General features: G+C 42.5%; 1 protein-coding gene across 2 annotated transcripts in view; it reads right to left on the bottom strand.

The window, feature by feature from the left end:
- Nucleotides 1-13,703, bottom strand: part of LOC148526938 (uncharacterized) — a 109,291-nt gene extending 95,588 nt beyond the window's left edge. Inside the window, exon 1 of one of the 2 annotated variants that reach the window (XM_088469810.1) lies at nucleotides 13,648-13,703. Coding sequence is in view for 1 of the 2 variants with exons in the window: in XM_088469809.1 (XP_088325935.1) it covers nucleotides 12,786-12,876 (91 nt within the window). In the remaining variant the exon portion in view is untranslated. Of the gene's footprint in view, nucleotides 1-12,785; nucleotides 12,915-13,647 lie in introns of those variants that run through there. The other variant, XM_088469809.1, reaches the window with a different exon arrangement.
- Nucleotides 13,704-18,947: the final 5,244 nt, after the last annotated feature.

The raw sequence follows: 18,947 nt of genomic DNA, 5'->3' as shown, positions 1-18,947 counted from the left end.
TGTGGATATCCAGGTACTCCCTGGTTTGGGGGTCCTACCTTCTTCACCTTACAGTTCCTACTTACATATCCCACTTGGTTGCAGTTAAAGCACCTTCGTGAGTGGGGTGGGTGAATGGGTTGCTGTGTGGGTTGAGTGGTAGAGAAAGATTGTGGGTGTGGATAAGGATTTTGAGGTAATATGGTGGTTGTGAATAGTATGGGTTTTGAGGCTGTGTGATAAGTGGGGTGGGGCTGTGTTTGCGGTGGTGCAGGATTGGTGAGGGCATGTACCTGTGCAGGTGCAGGTGTGTCTGGTGGCTGCGTTGTTACATTCATTCTTCTAGAGCTTGAGTACTAACAGCCATTATCTTCTCGCTCTGGGTCTCTCTCTTTTTGAGGATGTTTTTATCATGTTCAATAGCGGATTCTATGAGGGTGTCTACAGTAACTCCTCTCCGGCCAGGTACTGAGGTCTGAACTCGGGTCTTTAGATTCTCTTTTAGACCATCCATAAGTACTGTGATGATCATTCCCCTGTGATGAATGCTATCTTTAATATCCTCTATCCCAGTGTACTTGGTGATAGCCTGCAGAGCTCGGTTACAGTAATCCTCTGAAGATTCACTCTCTTTTTGTTTTATGGTCAAAATTTTACTCCAGTTAACTACTACTGGAAAATATACACCCAATTGAATTATGCTGGTAATGTTACCTTGGTTACCCTCGTCTGTTAAGGGGCCATCTCCGTCCAATACGCAATCCGTGATAAACTTTTTCACCTCGGTATTGTGTGGAAGACAATCTTTATTGGTTAGCTCGTGAGTATTACCCACATTTTTAAAAAATCTTTGGCATTTCGCAAATTCCCTTTTAGGGACAGGGAAATTATTCATTATGGAATTTAGCTCAGCTCTTGTCCAAGGACAATGCATTGCTACCTCCCTTGTGGGCACTACACCGTTCGCATCCGCATTTCCATTTGGAACCGTTATTGTCCGGATGGGATGCAGTCTGGCCGCACTGCTACTTTTGACCTTGTTACCTGGCTCGGGATTTAGTCTATTAATGCTACATATATGGTTAACAACTACGGGTGCAGTGGATGTTAACACTTCCTGTACTATCAATGATAAAGATGGGGCCACCACTCGTGCTTGTTGTGATGGAGCATCTAACATGTGTACAGCATGGGAAATGGCAGACATAACAACAGGTTCATCATCTGCATCATAAACATTTTCTTTGTGACTACTCAAGAGAGGGTACAAGTTACTTGTTACATTTTTATGGGTTTTTACATTGACTGTACCTACATCTCCATCCGCATAGGGTGGTGGTGGTGTGCGTGAACCCCTAGCAATACCTTCCAAAATGCCACCTTGCCGCACGTGCGCACTATGCTGAGGCGTGCACTCTCCTGTATTGTGCTCGTGATGCTAGTTTGCGTCACATGCACACTTTTAAGCCACGCATCCCCCTCATGCTGCCACAACTGTAAACACTTGTTATATTTTATATTTTTCATTCGAGAGCGCACCATACAGGTGCTATCTCAGACATTGGGCCTGATTCAGAGCCGGACACTCTTTCAGAGAGCTCGCTCTGAATCAGTGCCCTCCCTCTCTTTTTTTAGAGCGGCCTCCTGGCCACTTGCATAGCTGTGGGTGACCACCCACAGTTATAGCGAGCGGCCAAAAAGATGGTCGCGATGGTCAAGACCATCAGGCTTGTGACGAGACCCTTGTGGTAGGGTCTCATCTGTCGCAAGCCCTGGAGTGCTTTTGGCTCTATCAGAGCCAAAAGCACTCCCACTGACATCATTTGTGATGTCAGTGGGGCCGGCCCCAGACAGTAGGCGTTCCCATGGGAATGCCTCCATCTGGGCAGCAACGCCCCCGGCACGCCCACCAAAGGGGGCGTGCTGTCACTCAACATCGACAGCACATCCCCTTTGTAGCGAGACCCATAGCGACGGCTTGCTCACAGTACCTAGTATGCATAATATGCCGTGCCGACCCAAGCGGCTCTTCCAACAGCAGCACATCATCTAACATCTCTACCATTTGCTTGGCTCCCATCCTGGGAGAAGCTCTTCAATAGAGATTTAGGCCTGGACTAGTTTTTCACAAAGCCTGCTCCAAAACCCTTTAATACATTTCAGTTAAACTAAAATAATGTGAAAACACCCTTTTTCGCATTATTCTAATAAAAAAATATATATATAATTTATATATATATACATACATACATACACACACACACACATACATACATACACACACACCTTTTATCAAGACATGAATATATACAGACAACACATATCTTACCTAGGTTACCTAAAACCAATAGATACTAAGCACACTATTGGAATTAACATTAACTAGAAATGATTTTTTATTTGATAGTAAATGCTTTATCCAGAAATCTGGTTGTGCCATGGGGTCATGCATGGCCCCCAGCTTTTGCGAACAAAACTAGAGAATAAGTCTTCGATATACTTTAAAGCCACAGATAGAAACACCTTTTTGCAGGCAAATAGCTTTCTTCCGCCAGCCCTGAAAAAGGGCTTACCGTATTCAGTTTCTGAGAATTGTACATATCTGCAGTGACCCAGAAGACGCTTAACCAGAGGCTATAATCCAAGACTACTTAAAAGATGTTAAGGAGAAAGCACTGAAGGTTTTCAGAACGGCAGCTCTCAATCCTGTAAAGGAAACATTTAATAAAAACAAGTTATTATGGATACAGGAGTTTTCCCATACTTCTCATGATATCATATAAACAGCCAGACAACTGTGGCCCATCCTATCTACCGACCGTTCCCTGAAGATGCTTTAGGACAGCAACATTACACCAGCCTATAAAAGGAGCTGTAACATCAAAGGTCTGGTTGTACATAACGATGTATCTCAACACAAGCAGCAAGCCCCTAAACATTTCCTTACTAAAAATATGGGCAATTACAAATGTATAGGTTGGATTTCTTGTAGCCATCTAGAGACGGGCAACACCTTTGTACACCCCCGCTCTGGCAAAAAAAAAAAAAACACTTTACATTAAATACCCCCTCACGTTTACCAGCCGTAATGTAATATACTATATTAGGTGCCCTTGCAGACTCCTGTATATAGGAAAATGTACAAGCCAACTAAAGGAGAGCATGGCGCTCCACCGGTCAAGAATTAGAACTGCCATGGATGGAAGACCAGTTGATCAGCCGGTCGCGAAGCATTTCCACGACTATAAACATGGTTTGGCTACTTTCCACTGCTAAATTACAGACTGGATCCCCCCCAGCATCAGAGGAGGTGACAGAGGTCGCATCCTCCTCCAACATTAGTCGAGATGGATACATAACCTCCAGACGCTTCAACCATTGGGCTTGAATTAAATTAATTAATTGTCTTGCTTTCTATGATCTCCTTTTTTGTTTCCCTTATATCCAGCTGTTATAGTATCCTTGATGCATATGGCTGACTTACATATTTATCTTTTAGATCATGGCTCAACATATATCTGGTATAGACTCTGAGCCTGGATTGTTTAAATGTTACATCACTTGCTTGGTTTCATCATTAGTATAGCCCTGAAATTTTTGCTACATCTCTATTGGTTTTAGGTTACCTAGGTGATGGGTGTACACACCCCTTGGGTTGATGGCGACACCGGGCCGTCATCCCAAGGGGTGTGTACACCCATCACCTAGGTAACCTAAAACCAATAGAGATGTAGCACAAATTTCAGGGCTATACTAATGATGAACACAAGCAAGTGATGACGTCATCGGACCCTCTCCAGGATGGAACAGTGTGGTGAAGGCACACAGGGTGAAGATTATTTAAGGAATGTATTGTCTGTAGGTCTTGATTATTTACACTGAAACGTTGCCAAAAGAGAACAGAGTAGTGCTGTGATTTATTGCCCCTATGTGAAGTCTCACTGAGTGCCTCTGCTTCACGGGAATGGCACCAGAGCCATCGCTGCATAACTAGAATTTCCTGCTGAATTTGTGCCACTTAAACTTAAAAAAAATAATGAACACAGAATGAGATTGCTGTCACTCACAATGATGGAGCTGGTAATTCACAGAATTGTGTGCTCATTGGAATACACACATGCAGTCTATGCTACTGAGATCTGAGCAGTTATGTTGCACACACATCCCACTCAGTGCCTTCAATCTTCCCACTGGGTTCCAACTTCCAACATCCTTCTCATTCCATACATCCATCTCATTCAGGATACACATTCAGCTCCCTAATTGCTAAAACTATCATACTGTGTCTATGCATGTACACTTTCTTCCCCTATATGTCTCCATGCTGCTGTATCTTCCCCAATCCCTACTGCTGTGTGGTCTCCCAACTGTGATAGTTTGTATTCCCTCATCCGCACCAATCTGTCTTTCCCCATCCGCACCACCCTGTTTTCCTGCATCCATGCCACTGTGTTTATTTCCATCTGCACCAATGCTTTCTCCCCCAGCCACACCACTCTGTCTTCCCCTCATCTGTTCCAATCTTACATAGTCCATCTACACCACTCTGTCCCCCCGTCTGCACCAATCTGTATTCCCCAATTCATACTATTGTGTGTTCTCCCATTTGTGCTAGTCTATTTCCACACCAATCTGTCTTTACCCATCTACGCTGCTGTGTCTTCCCGCGTCCACTCTGTAGCCCCCATCTACATCACTCTGTCCCCCCCCAACCGCACCACTGTTTTATTTTAAAAACTCATCTGCATCACTTTGGCTTCCCTCCATTTGTTTTACTTAACCTTCCCCACTCTCCGCGCCTATCTGTCGCCACCATCCACACCACTCTTATCCCATTTGCGCAGCTCTATTATCTGCTCAGACCTCATAGACTCTCATAGTAGCATAGACTGCATGTGTGTATTACAATGAGCTAACAATTCTGTGAATTAGCAGCTTCACCATTTTGTGAGTAACGCCAATCTCACTCTCTGAGAGTTCTGGATCTGCAGTTAACCACATGGTGTCATGGCATACCATATCTGTATTACGCAAGGAACCCGTGCATTAAGGAGTCAGCCACAAGAATCGGAATTTCATTGCTTTTTTTTAGTGCAAGTGCAGGAAATTCAGTATGTTTTGAGAAATTTTAGATCATGTCTTAGAAGCCTTAATGGGAGATGTGAAACTCTAAGGTTTTATATCTATGGAATTTCATTGCTTTTTATAATTTATTAACCATCAGGCGAAGACAATGGAATCCTTGGCGGGTTGGCGCCCGCCAGTTGAAGACGCCGGAAGTCCTAGGTGCTCTTGGATGTGCCATTATAATAAAGTCAAATTTCCTCAATGACTGAGTGGTTCATCAACACCCAGCCCAAACCCCTGGATCTAGAAACATGAAAAGCAGGGAGTATATTCCTTCCATGATGTAGGTGCCCACTAAGAAGGAATTTTTTTTTAATTCTTCTCCTAAGGGGGTGAAAAGAGCTAAATGGTTTCCTCCCCCTGTGCAATGTCCTGCCTAACTGTCTTATTGTGGCTATAGCACAGTTCATATGCAAACACTAACTGTCATCCTAAGTGCTGCCAAACATAACCGGCAGTTGGTGTGGCTCCCATTATTTGAATAGTGAGGGAAGGAAATGTGTTTCCACAGAGGTGAAAGAGGAAAATGTGTTACTACACAGGTGAGAGAGGGGAATGTCAAAAGTGTTACTACTTGAAGGAAGGAATTGGGTTACTACAGGGGTGAGCGGGGGTAACGTGTTACTACAGAGGTGAGGGAGGAGGAATAAGTTACTACTGGGGTGAGTGAGGGTAATATGTTACTACAGAGATGAGAGTGGAATGTGTTAGTACACAGATGACGGAAGGTAATGTCTTACTATAGCAGTGATGCTTTACTGCCGAGGTGAAGGATTAATGTGTTATTGAAGTGGTGAGATGGAAATGGATACAGTAGATATCTAAAGGTCTACCCGGCGGAAACCGAGTACAACAGCTAGTTTTGTATAGTACACATAATAATTCATATTTGTGGTGCAATAATAAACAGTATAGGTAATATAATAATACTTATTTAAATTCTTAACACAGTTCATATAGTCATATCACCTATTTGCCGGTTTAACCCTAAGTAGGGTTACAACAAAATCATATATTAAAAACAGTACTAAGCAAAGTTGTTATTTCAAGTGCAGTATAGATCAGTGGAATGGACCTATGGATACTAGAGATGAGCAGGTCTGGTTCTCAGAGAACCGGACCCACCCGAACTTGCAGATTCGAGGCGAAATCTGAGTCCAGCTCGGGTTTTCCCACCTGACACGGATCTCAAAGCGAGGCAAAACATCATCATCCCGATGTGTCGGATTCTCGCGGGTTTTGGATTGTATAAAAGTCCCTCCCCCACCATGATAGTCACCATTTGCTTGCCGAGTCCCGGGCTGTCAGGGCTGTGCTTCATCCGAGAGGGGCTGCTGTGTCCATCCAGGGGTTACTGTGTCCATCCAGGGACTGCTGTTGCCATTTTCATCCAGGGGCAGTGGCAGCTGTGTCCATCCAGTGGTTTCGAGCTGTGTCCATCCAGGGGCAGGGGTGTATTTGTAAAAAGTATTGTCACACTGTAAATGGAAAATGCAGTGTGTTCGTAAAAAATATTGTGACACTAATAGGAAACATCACAATTTTACAATTTAATAAACACAAAGTTAGCAATAAAAAAATGCAACTTTTGCTTCTTTCCTCAATCATGAATAAATGATTAGTCAATAATACCAACTACAAGACCACAACAAAGTGCTAAATAACTTGCATAATATATTAAACATAATGACATCACAAAGGCCTCAGCTGAGATTCACATAAACATAATTTCAAAAAGGTGAAAATAGAGGATATGGCTTTAAAAAAAAAAAAAAAAAAAAAAAAACACTAAAACTGAGTTCTCCGATGTCCCTACTCCCTACCCATGGCCCCTCTACCTGAATTTCAGATAGTCAGAGGGGCAATTCCTTGCAACCATATTCCAGAGTGCAGCTGCTCCTCCTGTAGTCCAGGTCAGAAGACGTGTAGGGGGTGTGGTGATATGGACTAAAATGAAGCTCACATCCACTAAAGTGGACAATGAATCCCCAATCTAACAGGGAGCCAGCTGTAGTTTATACACAACACAGGATGGGATGACGATATAGGCTTGGGTGCTGGTATAGGCTGGGGTAACTATATAAACTGGGGTTAAAGGCTGGGGTGACACCTGGGCAGAAGACCAGAAAAGCCACATCTTGGGTGTGGAAGTTTTTTAACCCAAATCCTGACAACAGTTGTGAAGGCATCTGTACCATTTGTAAAGCCAAAACTAGTAGAAAATTGAGATAGGGACCTTAACCATATAGGAACCTCCACCCTGTTAAGTCATCTGCAGCACATCCATCAAATGTCATCATCATCATCATCCCCAACAGTGTGTACATCCTCTTCTTCACACAATATTAATTCTTCCCCGCTGGAATCCTCCATTACAGACGCCTCTATTTTTTTTTCTTAATTGCTGGTAAAGGTCTTCCTCGTGGAATTTGTAATTAATTTTGATGAACATCATCTTTTCCACATTTTGGGGAAGTAGCCTCATAGGCCAATCACTGACAAGGTTCGCGGCTGTGCTGAAAACTCTTTCTGAGTACACACTGGAGGGTGGAGGGTGGGCAGCTCAAGTAAAGCAAAGCCAGTTTGTGCAAGGGCTCTTTTTTCCTGCAAGTAGTCAAACAGACTGTCTGACATGCCCATTTGCATTCTATCATTAAATTTTTTTAAATAGTCCTCACCCATTCTTTGAATGTTGACTGTATCAGATGGAGTCACAATAGAGGAATCATTAATTGTAGTCAATTCTGACCTGACCAGATGTCAAAACTTGGTTGTGTTGACTCATCTGCAACACCAGTGGGTGTTTTGAAAGTTTCTTTTTTGCTCAACAGATGCACTTGCTGGAGAAACTGAATGAGAAGCCATTGCTGCATCACGTGCCACTTGAGCTGACAATTTGCTCTTCAACAGTACTTTACATCTTTTCAGATCTGTGTCCATTGGGAAGAAGAAATAACTTCTTCCCTTCTGGGATGACAATCCACTCCCAACAGCAGGCATGGTGCTCAAGGATTCTCAAGAAAGACACAACGTAAGACTCAAACCTTAAATCTGAAATCTTGCATTTGATATGTTCCTCTTGTCCACATATTTGCTCCAGTTAAGGGGACAGCGGGTATAACGGCAGTTTGGAGGCCGCTAACTAGGTTTTTTTTAAAGTCCCTGTACAGGTGGGGAAAAAGTTGAATCTTTGCAAATGATTATTTAACAGTCAATTGTTTTGGAAAGCTCTACTAGTAGTCTTCCTTGTCCCCTTCTGGGATGAAAATCCACTCCCGGCAGCAGCAGGCATGGCACTCAATGACTCTTCTGGGGCAAGGACTGATGTGAATGAGTAAAATATTTTTGTAAATGCCTCCCCTCCCTCATAAATTTACTTCCGAATCAAAATTTTTTATTAATTTTACAACCAATCAACCCCTCTTGTCCCTGTCTTTGGCAGTTATATTCTGCTGGAGAAATCCTGGTGGGCCAATTGGTTGTGGGGCCATTTTTCCATTGAGGCCCCACCCACTTATTTGTGTCACCCATCAGCTCCTGTACAGACTCACTGTGTGTTTTTTCACAGGCACCCGGCTGCCTGCAAGTTCTGCCTGGCCGTGCCTGAGCCTCTCTCGCAAGAAGAGAGGCCAGGGGCAGCCTATTTAAGCCCTGCCCAGCATGCCATCGGCATCATATGCCGTGGAGGAGTCAAGAAGAAGTGAAGTGGCATGGGCCACGGGTGACAGTGGCGGTTGGTGTGACCACAAGGGAGGTAAGTTGTGGCAGGTGTGGAGGGCTGCCCAGGCAGTCTGTTAGCCCAATTGTCTTCACTCCCCAGGCTGTGAAGTGTCAAGTTTAAGTTTAATTTCACAGCCTGGGGAGGGGGCAAAGTGGAGAGGAGACAATCGGCACTGGCTGCAGTCCAGGGAGAGATGATCTGTCTGTGGGGGAGGGAGTGGGGTATGCTATACTAGCAATGCGGGACATGATCTGTCTGGGGGGGGTCTGCTATACTAGGTGCTTGGGAGATGATGATCTGTCTGTTGGGATGGGTGTCTGCTATACTAGGGGCAGAGATGATTTGTGTGTGAGAAAGAAGGGCTATTCTGTGCTAGGGCAGGAGGATGCCACTGAGGCGCAGGATGATGGTGCTCGGGAGACGCTGGAGGATGGCACTGTGGGGAGACACAGGTGGATGGTGCCAGAGAGAATTGGGGGTGGCGCTGGAGAGGTGCATGGGGATAGTGCTGAAGAAACACATGAGGGGATAGGTTGGAGACACATCAAGGCGGTGGTGCTGGAGACACACATATAGGACGGTAGGAACGCTGGTACTATTAGAAGAAAATCTTCACTATGATAACAATTTTAATGAAACCATATTCTGATGCAAATGGTACCAAATGAGCAAATATATTTTATTAAATATAAAATTGTTTGATATAGGAAACTCCCATTTTGTGCTGCCCCAAAACTTCTGTTACTATGTATTATCTGGTGAACATCTGGAGCTCATTCAGACCTGCTCGCTAGATGCGTACGCTCACACCTAGCATATGCAAATCTGGCACACACCCAGCAAGGCAGGCGATTGCACAGCAAGGCATTAGCACGCCCACTATGTCTTGGCCTGCGATCGCTTTGTATATGCAGGCGCCCACCAGCCTGTCTTGCACACGTCATCTCCAGGAAGTGTATGCAACCATCGTAAACATTGAATGCGATTGCAGGGCTTGTGGTAGACCCTACCCTACCGCAAGTACAGTGATCACTTCAGTGTGAAATATAACCAGGTGACATATACTATGACACTGCCTGTTAATTATGCATGCCTCTGAAACGGCGATAAGACGCTCAGGCACGCCTGCGTTTGCACCTCCACTCCCCCGTCACCACCCACAATTGACTTCTCCTGTCACTCACTCTGCTGGGCTGTCTATTCGCAGCTAGCGAATGCTTAGCGACCTCTCGCACTGGTTCGCGCACTGCAATGCATGCACAGAATGTGGAAATTGGTCAGCTACGAGCGAACGCATCCTAGTGAGTGGGTCTGAATCAGCTCATCTGTTCCATGTTTATGACATTGGCTTTATTGCTACAGAAACAGGCGGCTTCTAGACCATGTGATCTCCTGCATAAATAATGAATACCGACTCAAGAAACTGCCTGTCCAACAAGGATCAATTTCTTCAGAGGTTTCCCACTGCAGAGAAATCAATTAGGTAAGAAAATACTGATTCACATGCTTGCTGTGCTTGTTCACTGGAGAGAGGGATGGGGGGCATGGCTATCATCTCCTGGAACAGTGGGCATGCCCCAAGCATGAAAAATGGGGGGAGTGGCTTGTGGGTATGGCATTTCACATTAGGCCACACCCATTTCATAGGGCCTCTTCCACATTTTTTTCTCTAGGGCCCTCAAGGTACACCCAAGTCCTTGGACCAATCAGTGGTGATCTTACGGAGACCCTTCACTCTTCTTTCTATTGGAAGAAGTGCACTCCTGTGCTGCATCCCTCCAGCACTATCCAGATTTACCAAGCTATGGAATGTGAAGCCCAGACTTTGCCCACCCCCCCTTCCCCCCAGATGTCGGTGACATTTCTGACACAGGCACATGGCACTTACCACCAGTGTGTCACTGTCCAGTATGAATCAGCACAGGCCAGCTCCTCATCTCAGTCTCTGTTGCTTCTAGGGGGCAGAGCTACTCTGTGCCTGGCTGGGAGTGAGGGAACAGGAAGTGGAGGGAAGGAATCTCGCAGGGGACAGGAGCGCAGTCTGTGTTTAGAGTCACAGTACAGGCTTATAGTCTCAGTCTATGTGACTGGCGGGACTGAGTTAGAGAGCAGATTGTAGATGAAGGATGCCTCAATCAGAGACATCCTTCAAGTTTATATGGTAGTCTAATTCAGCAGTGGCCATAGGCAGCTGCCTAATTGTAACGCCAGCCCTGGCTGCTGCACAAGTGTCAACAGACCGCTCATGCCATAAGCGCACAGGAGTCCAGATAGAGGAGTGAAGAGATTGCTGATACAGTCACTTCACTCCAAACACATCACTTGGGCTAGCTGCTTTCAGAGCTCCTGTCCTTGCATGTGAGTTTTGGTACAGCTGGGCAAAATATAAATTTGCTGCAAACAGCTTCCTCCTCCCCCACCATGGGGGACACTGTGGCCGGCTGGTGGGATAGTGGGACAGATATCACCAGGTACTTTAAAAAAAAAAAAAAGTCTTCAGCGTGTGCAGCAGCATGATTTCTTACAGGGGACCCACAGAGACTGGAGGGCACTGAGATTGTACATGGCCCCCTCCTCTTATATAACTCCACTGCTTTAGTTGGAAAAAAGTAAAGGGTCATGTCATATAGACCTTATGCCTAGTATTGAGATCTGAAAATGCATTGGATTTAAGAATATTGAAATTAATTGTACATGTCCCCTTGGACTCAAACTGCTTTTATACCATGATTACACAATGCAAGGGACAGTACAGATATAAATTCAGCAATGCAAGGACTGAGATTTAGATTCAGTGGTTAGATTGCTCTGAAAGACACTGATTATAATATTAATTCCAGATAGCAACGCTGAGAAGATCTAAGATGTGACATGAATAATGAAACATACTGCAATGCCTGTATTTTAACTTAAAAGACAAACTAAACATTCAGTTTGATGCAATCTGTGCTATGAAGCAAATGCATCACTTTGTATACATTGCAGATAATATTTTTAAACAGATCATTGAAGAGCCAGCATTAGTTTATCAGTATTGTCGCGACATTTCTCGCAAACGGAACATATTAGCAAAAGTTAATAAGAAATTGAAGCAAGTTAACTTCAAATTAATCTTTAAATCACAGTTATGCATTGCGTGAACAGAAAAACGGTCTACAGTGAGAAATATTTGGTTACAAGACTAACAGTATTTTGCCAAGATTACACACTTCAAAAAAATAGCTATATTACATTAGTCCAATTAAATTGAGAATCATTTAAATGTCAGGCTATTAGATTTAAAAAGTATTTCTGACAATCACAGAGAGCGTCTAAGTGCAAAGGGAAAAAAAAAATACTAGTGCTGCAATATACAAAGTAATGACTTTGGCTGTAACACTACCAAAATAAATGTACAGAGATGAATAAATGTTTTTTTGAGCATTAAGCAGCTAACCAATGTCCATGTTTGTTACTTTGCCAAAACTATAGTTTCAGCTTTCATGTGCCAATAGCAGTGGCTGTTCTTGAAAGGAGTCATCTTTGTCTTCGGCAATTGTCAGACACTAGAGTGAATTATAATAATCAAACTGCAAATATTTAGTAAGCGGTTATAGTACTATAGTATAGGGCAGACAGTTCTAGGTGAAAGCGAGTACGAGTATAAGAGCTGAAATCAGTAGCTGCAAGCGCTCTTGGCTTACTTATTGTGTGTGCTATGTGCTGTATGCTATGTGCACACTGCCAAGAGCTTAACCATAGACTTCAATGGGCAGTTTTTCTTTGAACTTCAAACACAAACATTACCTTGTGGGCCAAAAGCACCCTCATCTCTTAAGCCATTTCCAGACATACAGCTGATGTGAAGCAACAAAAAAAACTAATTTGAACTTCATAGCCAAATGTAATTCAATGTCACTAAAGAGAAGATAATAAAAAAGGCAATTTCCCCCCTGCCCATAATACATATAAGATTTACCTGAGCACACTTCTGAAGTTTCAGAATAGTCCTTTGGAGTTATATTAGCATTAATATTGATAGGCAAAGTACAGCAAGTGTCAGAATTCATTAGTCTAGATGGCTGGTAACAACTCTCCTTTCTCTGCCTAAACCCTAAAACTTTTCACTGCAAGCTGTGCAGTTTAACCAGCTGTCAGGATAAGCCCCGATTGAGGTGTGTTGTCTCTTCTGTAGCATTAATTATTCAATTAAATTGAAAGCAATAAGCACCAGGGGATATATTTACTAAAGTTACATTTTTATCAATTTAAAATCAATACAAATCAATCAACATCGATGTTGTATTTCTGGGGCTAAATCACACATTTACTAATACTTAAAAAAAACAAATAAAAAATTGTCTTAGTAAATGTGTGATTTAGCCCCAGAAACACAACATTGATGTTCATTAATTTTTACAGATTTTAAATAAATTCAAATCAATATATTTAAATACACCCCCAGCAGTGAGTTTCTCAGAACTCTAGAATTATAGCTTGGCAGGTTGGATGTAAATTGATACCTGGTGATCTGTTTACATTAATGTATACTTATTGTTAGAAATAAACAATTCTGTATTTCTACACCAATCGGTAAGAAAATATTAAATTAACATAACATAAAAACCAAATTCAAATCTTTATATTTATTATATAAAAATGTCATGAAATATCCCTGGATCAATGCATTTTAAAGTGATAAATAGGTAATATCAATTTTCTAAAGTTTAAAGGGAAATGCGGGTGGACTTTTTGTGCACCATATGTTGATTCTTCACATAAACACATATTAGTATACCGTGGCTTTTATAAAATGTTATATCATCTTGTTGTACCCTTACATCAGATCAGATGTGGAGCAGAGGTTCCCAAACTCAGTCCTCAAGGCAGCCTAACAGTCCAGGTTTTAAGGATATCCATGCTTTTACACAGGTCATTTAATTAGTGCCTCAGTCAATTTGATTTAACCACCTGTACTCAACCATGGATATCTCTAAAACCTGAGCTGTTGGGGTGCTTTTAGGACCTCATTTGGGAACCTCTGCACTAGGGAACTGTGGCCAGCCATTAGTGGTGGTGTGTTTAGCCCGCAGAGGACATGGTTAGTGCCATAGTGTAGTATATAAAGAAAAGGTATACATTGCAATAAAGCTTATCAATGATAAAAATACATACTTTAATAAATAAAACATTGATATTCATAAATATTTATATTCATAAAAATATTAATCAAAGCAATATAATAAATCACAATGTGAACATGTTTCAGCATAATAATACCTTAAAAATTCATATGTATTCATAAACTAAAACCTTGTATTATGAGTGAGGACAAAGACAAGTAACAATTTTTGAAGCGGTGGAGTAACACAGCAGTTGTCCCTTATTTAGATATCATACTACAGTATGTTCAAATGGCCAAAGCTTTCTGCTAATAAAATTAGAAGCTGCAACATAATGGGCACGAAAGTATTTACCATTCTTACGCATCACATACCACATCTCTTGAAAGATCACCCAATAACAACATCACAGTATTATCCACAACCAAATATGTATAACAGTATAGAGGAGAGGAAAGGGCACACTGCACAAGCCACATACAGGGAGAAAAAAACACTCTGTAGAGCAGAAAAGGTGAGGCTGTCCCAAAAAGAACAATAGGAAATATGAATATAATAAAGGTCATGCTAAGGATAATATAAAATAAAATCAAGTGCTGATAACAGAGATATGAGGGGAAAGATGAGGGGCAAAAGAGAGAAAGAGTAAGAAAGAGAACAAGTATGGACATTACTAAAGTGAGAGAGGAGGAAAGAGAGAGAAAAAATGCAGGCAACAAGAGGTAGAGATGGAGAGATATGGTGCCCTCTAGTGTATGATTTTAGTATGAACCAATGTAATAAACATAATACTCTAAATTGTGTATATACAACAAATAGAACAAAATGTGCCTTGATAAGATAATCGCGCTGTAGTTTTAGTATCCTTTAAACTTCCTGCCCGATTCCCTATATATCGTATGTAACCAAAAAGTAGGAAAAAAATTGCGTAATAATGACAAAATTTAATGTCAATGAGCTCATGCAAAGTGCCTTTGCAGAGTGCTGATATATAAGTGATTATCCTTACTTCAAGTTTTTAGAATTCCATAGGTTACCTCCAGTATAATTATGTGATAAGAAAAACAAGAATTCAATACCACATCGCGATCCAGTGCTTGCATACCAAATAGTAATAAGATGTGATCAGTCACTGAGCAGAGGAGAATCGTGCCCCATGCTGCCTAACAGTGTATGTGTCTCCCAACCCAGTCCTCAGAGAACCCTAACAGTGTATCTTTTCCTGATTTCCTCACAGAATTGCGAGTTAATAATTAGTACCACCTGTGAATGTTATAAAATGTGTGTCAGTAATGAATACACCAGTGATCCAGCACAGAGTATGAAAAACATGCACTGTTAGGGTTCACTGAGGCTTGGAGCTTGAGAACACTGGCCCTGATTCAGAGGCGGTAGCTATTTGCGAGCGCTAGCTCTGAATCAGGGTGGGACATTTTTTTTTTACCCCGGCCTCCAGGCCACTTGCTAAGCTGTGGGTGACCACCAACAACTTTATCGGATGGCCTGGCGATGGTCGCGATTATCGCGATCATTGGGCTTGTGACGAGACCCTTGTGGTAGGGTCTGTTCCATCGCAAGCCCCAGTAAACTTCCTGCTCTAATAGAGCAGGAAGTTCACTACTGACATCACGTGTGATGTCAGTAAGGCCGCCCACAAACGGCAGGCATTCCTAAGGGAACGCCTCCATTTGTGCAGCCACCCCCCCCGACCCGCCTACAAAACAGGGTGAGCTGTCTATCAACATCGACAGCCGCCCCATCTTGCAGCGAGCCCCAGAGCGAGTGATTTCTCTCTCGTTCCGGGGCTCGCTCATGCGCACTGCCCGGCCATTGACCAGCTTGCGAGCACTATGCAATCGCGAGCGGGTCTGAATCAGGCCCACTGATCAATAGTATAAGGTTATTTTGTCTTTTTATGGCAGATTTATCAAAATAATTTATATGTAGTAGGTCATAGTTTGCCTAAAGAGAATGAGCCTAACTAAATAAAATATAAAGTAGAGAACTTCCAAAGCTGCACTCCCTATATACATTATTCAAGTACTCCACTCACAAAGGAAAATCTATTTCTGGGAAATGCCATTTACATAGCAGTCCTTGGAGTTATTCCCCACCCCAGTAATAGGCAACATGTGTCACTCCAGTTGCTTTGGAAATAAACAGCTTATTGGTGTCAGTACAATGTTCAAATCGTACAGGTGAGTATGAAATGTAAAATATATATATTAGAGGAAGGGGATCATAAAGGTTGAGGGACTGAAGGCTAGTTATTAATTTGAGTGTCCCCTATATATTGACCCATGCAGGGCTGGAAAGAGTGGTGCCAGGCCCAGGTACTGCAGGGGGCATGATCTGACAGGGGACATGGCCAAGCACCAAACAAAAAAAATAAATAAAATATTCATTTTGTGGGCCTCAATGCCACAAGAGTCACAAGACTCAGATATGTGGTGTCAGACATGCAGGTGCAATACTTGTTTACTTGGCTCTATAAAAGAGTTTGCATGTGTCCAAGCCTGTCACTGTGTTATTGAAGCATCACAGTGCTGTACAACTGTGCAGTACTTAGCCAAAGAGAGATAGAAGCCTTATCATATTGACTGCTGTTTATCTTCTATCACTTGTATCCTGTAATCTTCAATAAAACCTACTCTGGTGTCAAATCAATGTGTGGACTAACCTCCTTGTTTACATACACTATGCACCTACCAACTTGTAGGCATATGCCAATAGGTTATGGACCCACTGCTGCAGCTGTGAACTACACATTCAATGGGATTAGAACTCTGAATTGAAGTTGAAAATTTATTATTCAAGTGTAATTAAGAGCTTCATTAAATTGAAAGGCTCAGAAAATTACTCAACTTGAAAAATCGCTATAAAAATTCAGTTAAAATGTGAGATGCTGTGGGACGTAATGATTGATCCAGGGAACAACCCATATCCTGAAGACATGGATATAGCCATTGGAACCACTGGGGTAGCTGTAGAATACCAAGTATATTCCATCATTAATGGGAAGGCATCTGCAAAGGACATATGCTTAGCCCTGTAAACATCTAAGATAAGGGTCTTATGAGGAGAATAAATCTCAGATGTACTTTGTATGGGACAAAACTGAGTGCAAGTATATGAATGAATACATTGATAAGATGTTGTGCATCACCCAGAAATAAGTGCAGGAGTCCAGGTAAATGGCAAAGAGGTCACTATGGCTATGTTGCAGAACCTGACCCAAGAATTTGATTTACTGGTAGTAGCATTGGAGTCAAATACAACTGTATTAACTACTGATATCATAAGGGTATAAGGTATAGTGAGGAATTTTCCAAAGGGATCTACTTAAAGGTCCTAAATTGACTACTGTAAAGTGATCTCCCCTGGTGCAAGGTACAGTACCCTATGTTTGATAATAGCTACAGTATATCGGCTCTATATGACTTGCTATTATGCCAACTAGATTTTGATTCAGCATATATTAATGGTGAACTAGCTGAAGAAATCTTTATGGAGCCACCAGAGCTCTATGATAAAACTTTATTTCCAGAAGGAAAAGTACAGTATACCTTCTTAAGAATCTTTATATGGCTTAAAACAAAGTGGCAGATGTTGGTACATCATTCTAGACACTGTGTTGCTAGAAATGGACTTTGAAAGACGCCGTGCGCATGTGCAAGCCCCGGAGCGAGAGAGAAATTTTCTTGCTCCGGGACTCACTACAAAAGGGGTGGCTGTCGATGTTGATCGACAGCTCGCCACATTTTGTAGGCGGGGAGGGGGGGTGGCTACACAAACAGAGGCGTTCCCGAAGGAACGCCTGCCGTTTGTGGGAGGCACCACTGACATCACCAGTGATGTCAGTGGAGAGCTTCCTGCTCTGTCAGAGCAGGAAGCTCCCTGTGGCTTGCGACGGACAAGACCCTACCACAAGGGTCTTGTCGCAAGCCCCGATGGTCGCGATGGTCGCGACCATCGTGACCATCACTTAGCCGCTCGCAAAAGCTGTGGGTGGTCACCCACAGCTTAGCGAGTGGCCAGCAGGCCGCAACAAAAAAAAAAGCCCTGATTCAGAGTGAGCGCTCTTAAAGAGTGTCCGGCTTTGAATCAGGCCCTATATCCCTAAAAGTTGGAACTATCAGTATAAATCAGCAAAACTATATTGAAACTGCACTAGTGAAATATGGAATGTCAGATGCAAAATCAGTGTACACTCCTGTCAACCAAAGTACAAAACTAACTAGTAGTATGTTGCCAACTACAGATTATGAAATAGAGAAGATAAGAGCTATCCCATACCAAAATCCAATTGAGAGTCTGATGTATGCAAGTGTTGGAAGTTACCAGTCATCACACATGCAGTGAGCATTGGTTAGCAGATAAGAGGATCTTGAGATACCTAATGGTTACTAGCTCATTCAAACTTATGTTTTCAAAGACTAAAACTTTAAAATTTTAAATATTCTGTGATTGGGAGCAGGTGAAATTGATAGATTTATACTGGCTACCTTGCTAAATTAGGAGGCGCAGCTACAAACTGTTGGAACAAAAGAGGACCTGTGATAGCTACAGGTACCTGGTGCCGTCAGTTATATGTCCTTGACACACAACAGTGTTATGCATAGAGAAGAAATGTGTCCTCATACATCCAGCCTCAATACGCCACGCAGTGTGATTTGCCTGGCATGAGTAAGCTGCCAGGTCCCGTGCAATTCTGCTAGCTTGGGATGTCTCTTGTATATCTATGTGCACCTTTGTCTATATTTGAAGCACAAAAAAACTTGGAATTACAAAGCTGCCGCTGCTATATTGTAGCACTTTGTATACAGATTCAGAGACTCACTCGCACGCAGATATACAAGTGTTGCATATCAAATTAATCAGCACAGTCTGCTGGTGAATCCTTGACTTATGCTGGGCATACACTACACAATTATCTGTCAGATATCTGTCCAATCTGGCTGGTTGGAATGAAAACCTGGTAATGTATGGGAGCAAATGATAATCGATTATATGGTTTT

Source organism: Taudactylus pleione, unplaced genomic scaffold, assembly GCF_031769625.1.
Source record: "Taudactylus pleione unplaced genomic scaffold, aTauple2 ptg000093l, whole genome shotgun sequence".
Lineage (NCBI taxonomy): Eukaryota > Metazoa > Chordata > Amphibia > Anura > Myobatrachidae > Taudactylus > Taudactylus pleione.
The sequence above is the reverse complement of the archived record's forward strand: the minus strand, read 5'-3'. Positions and strand labels throughout refer to the sequence as shown.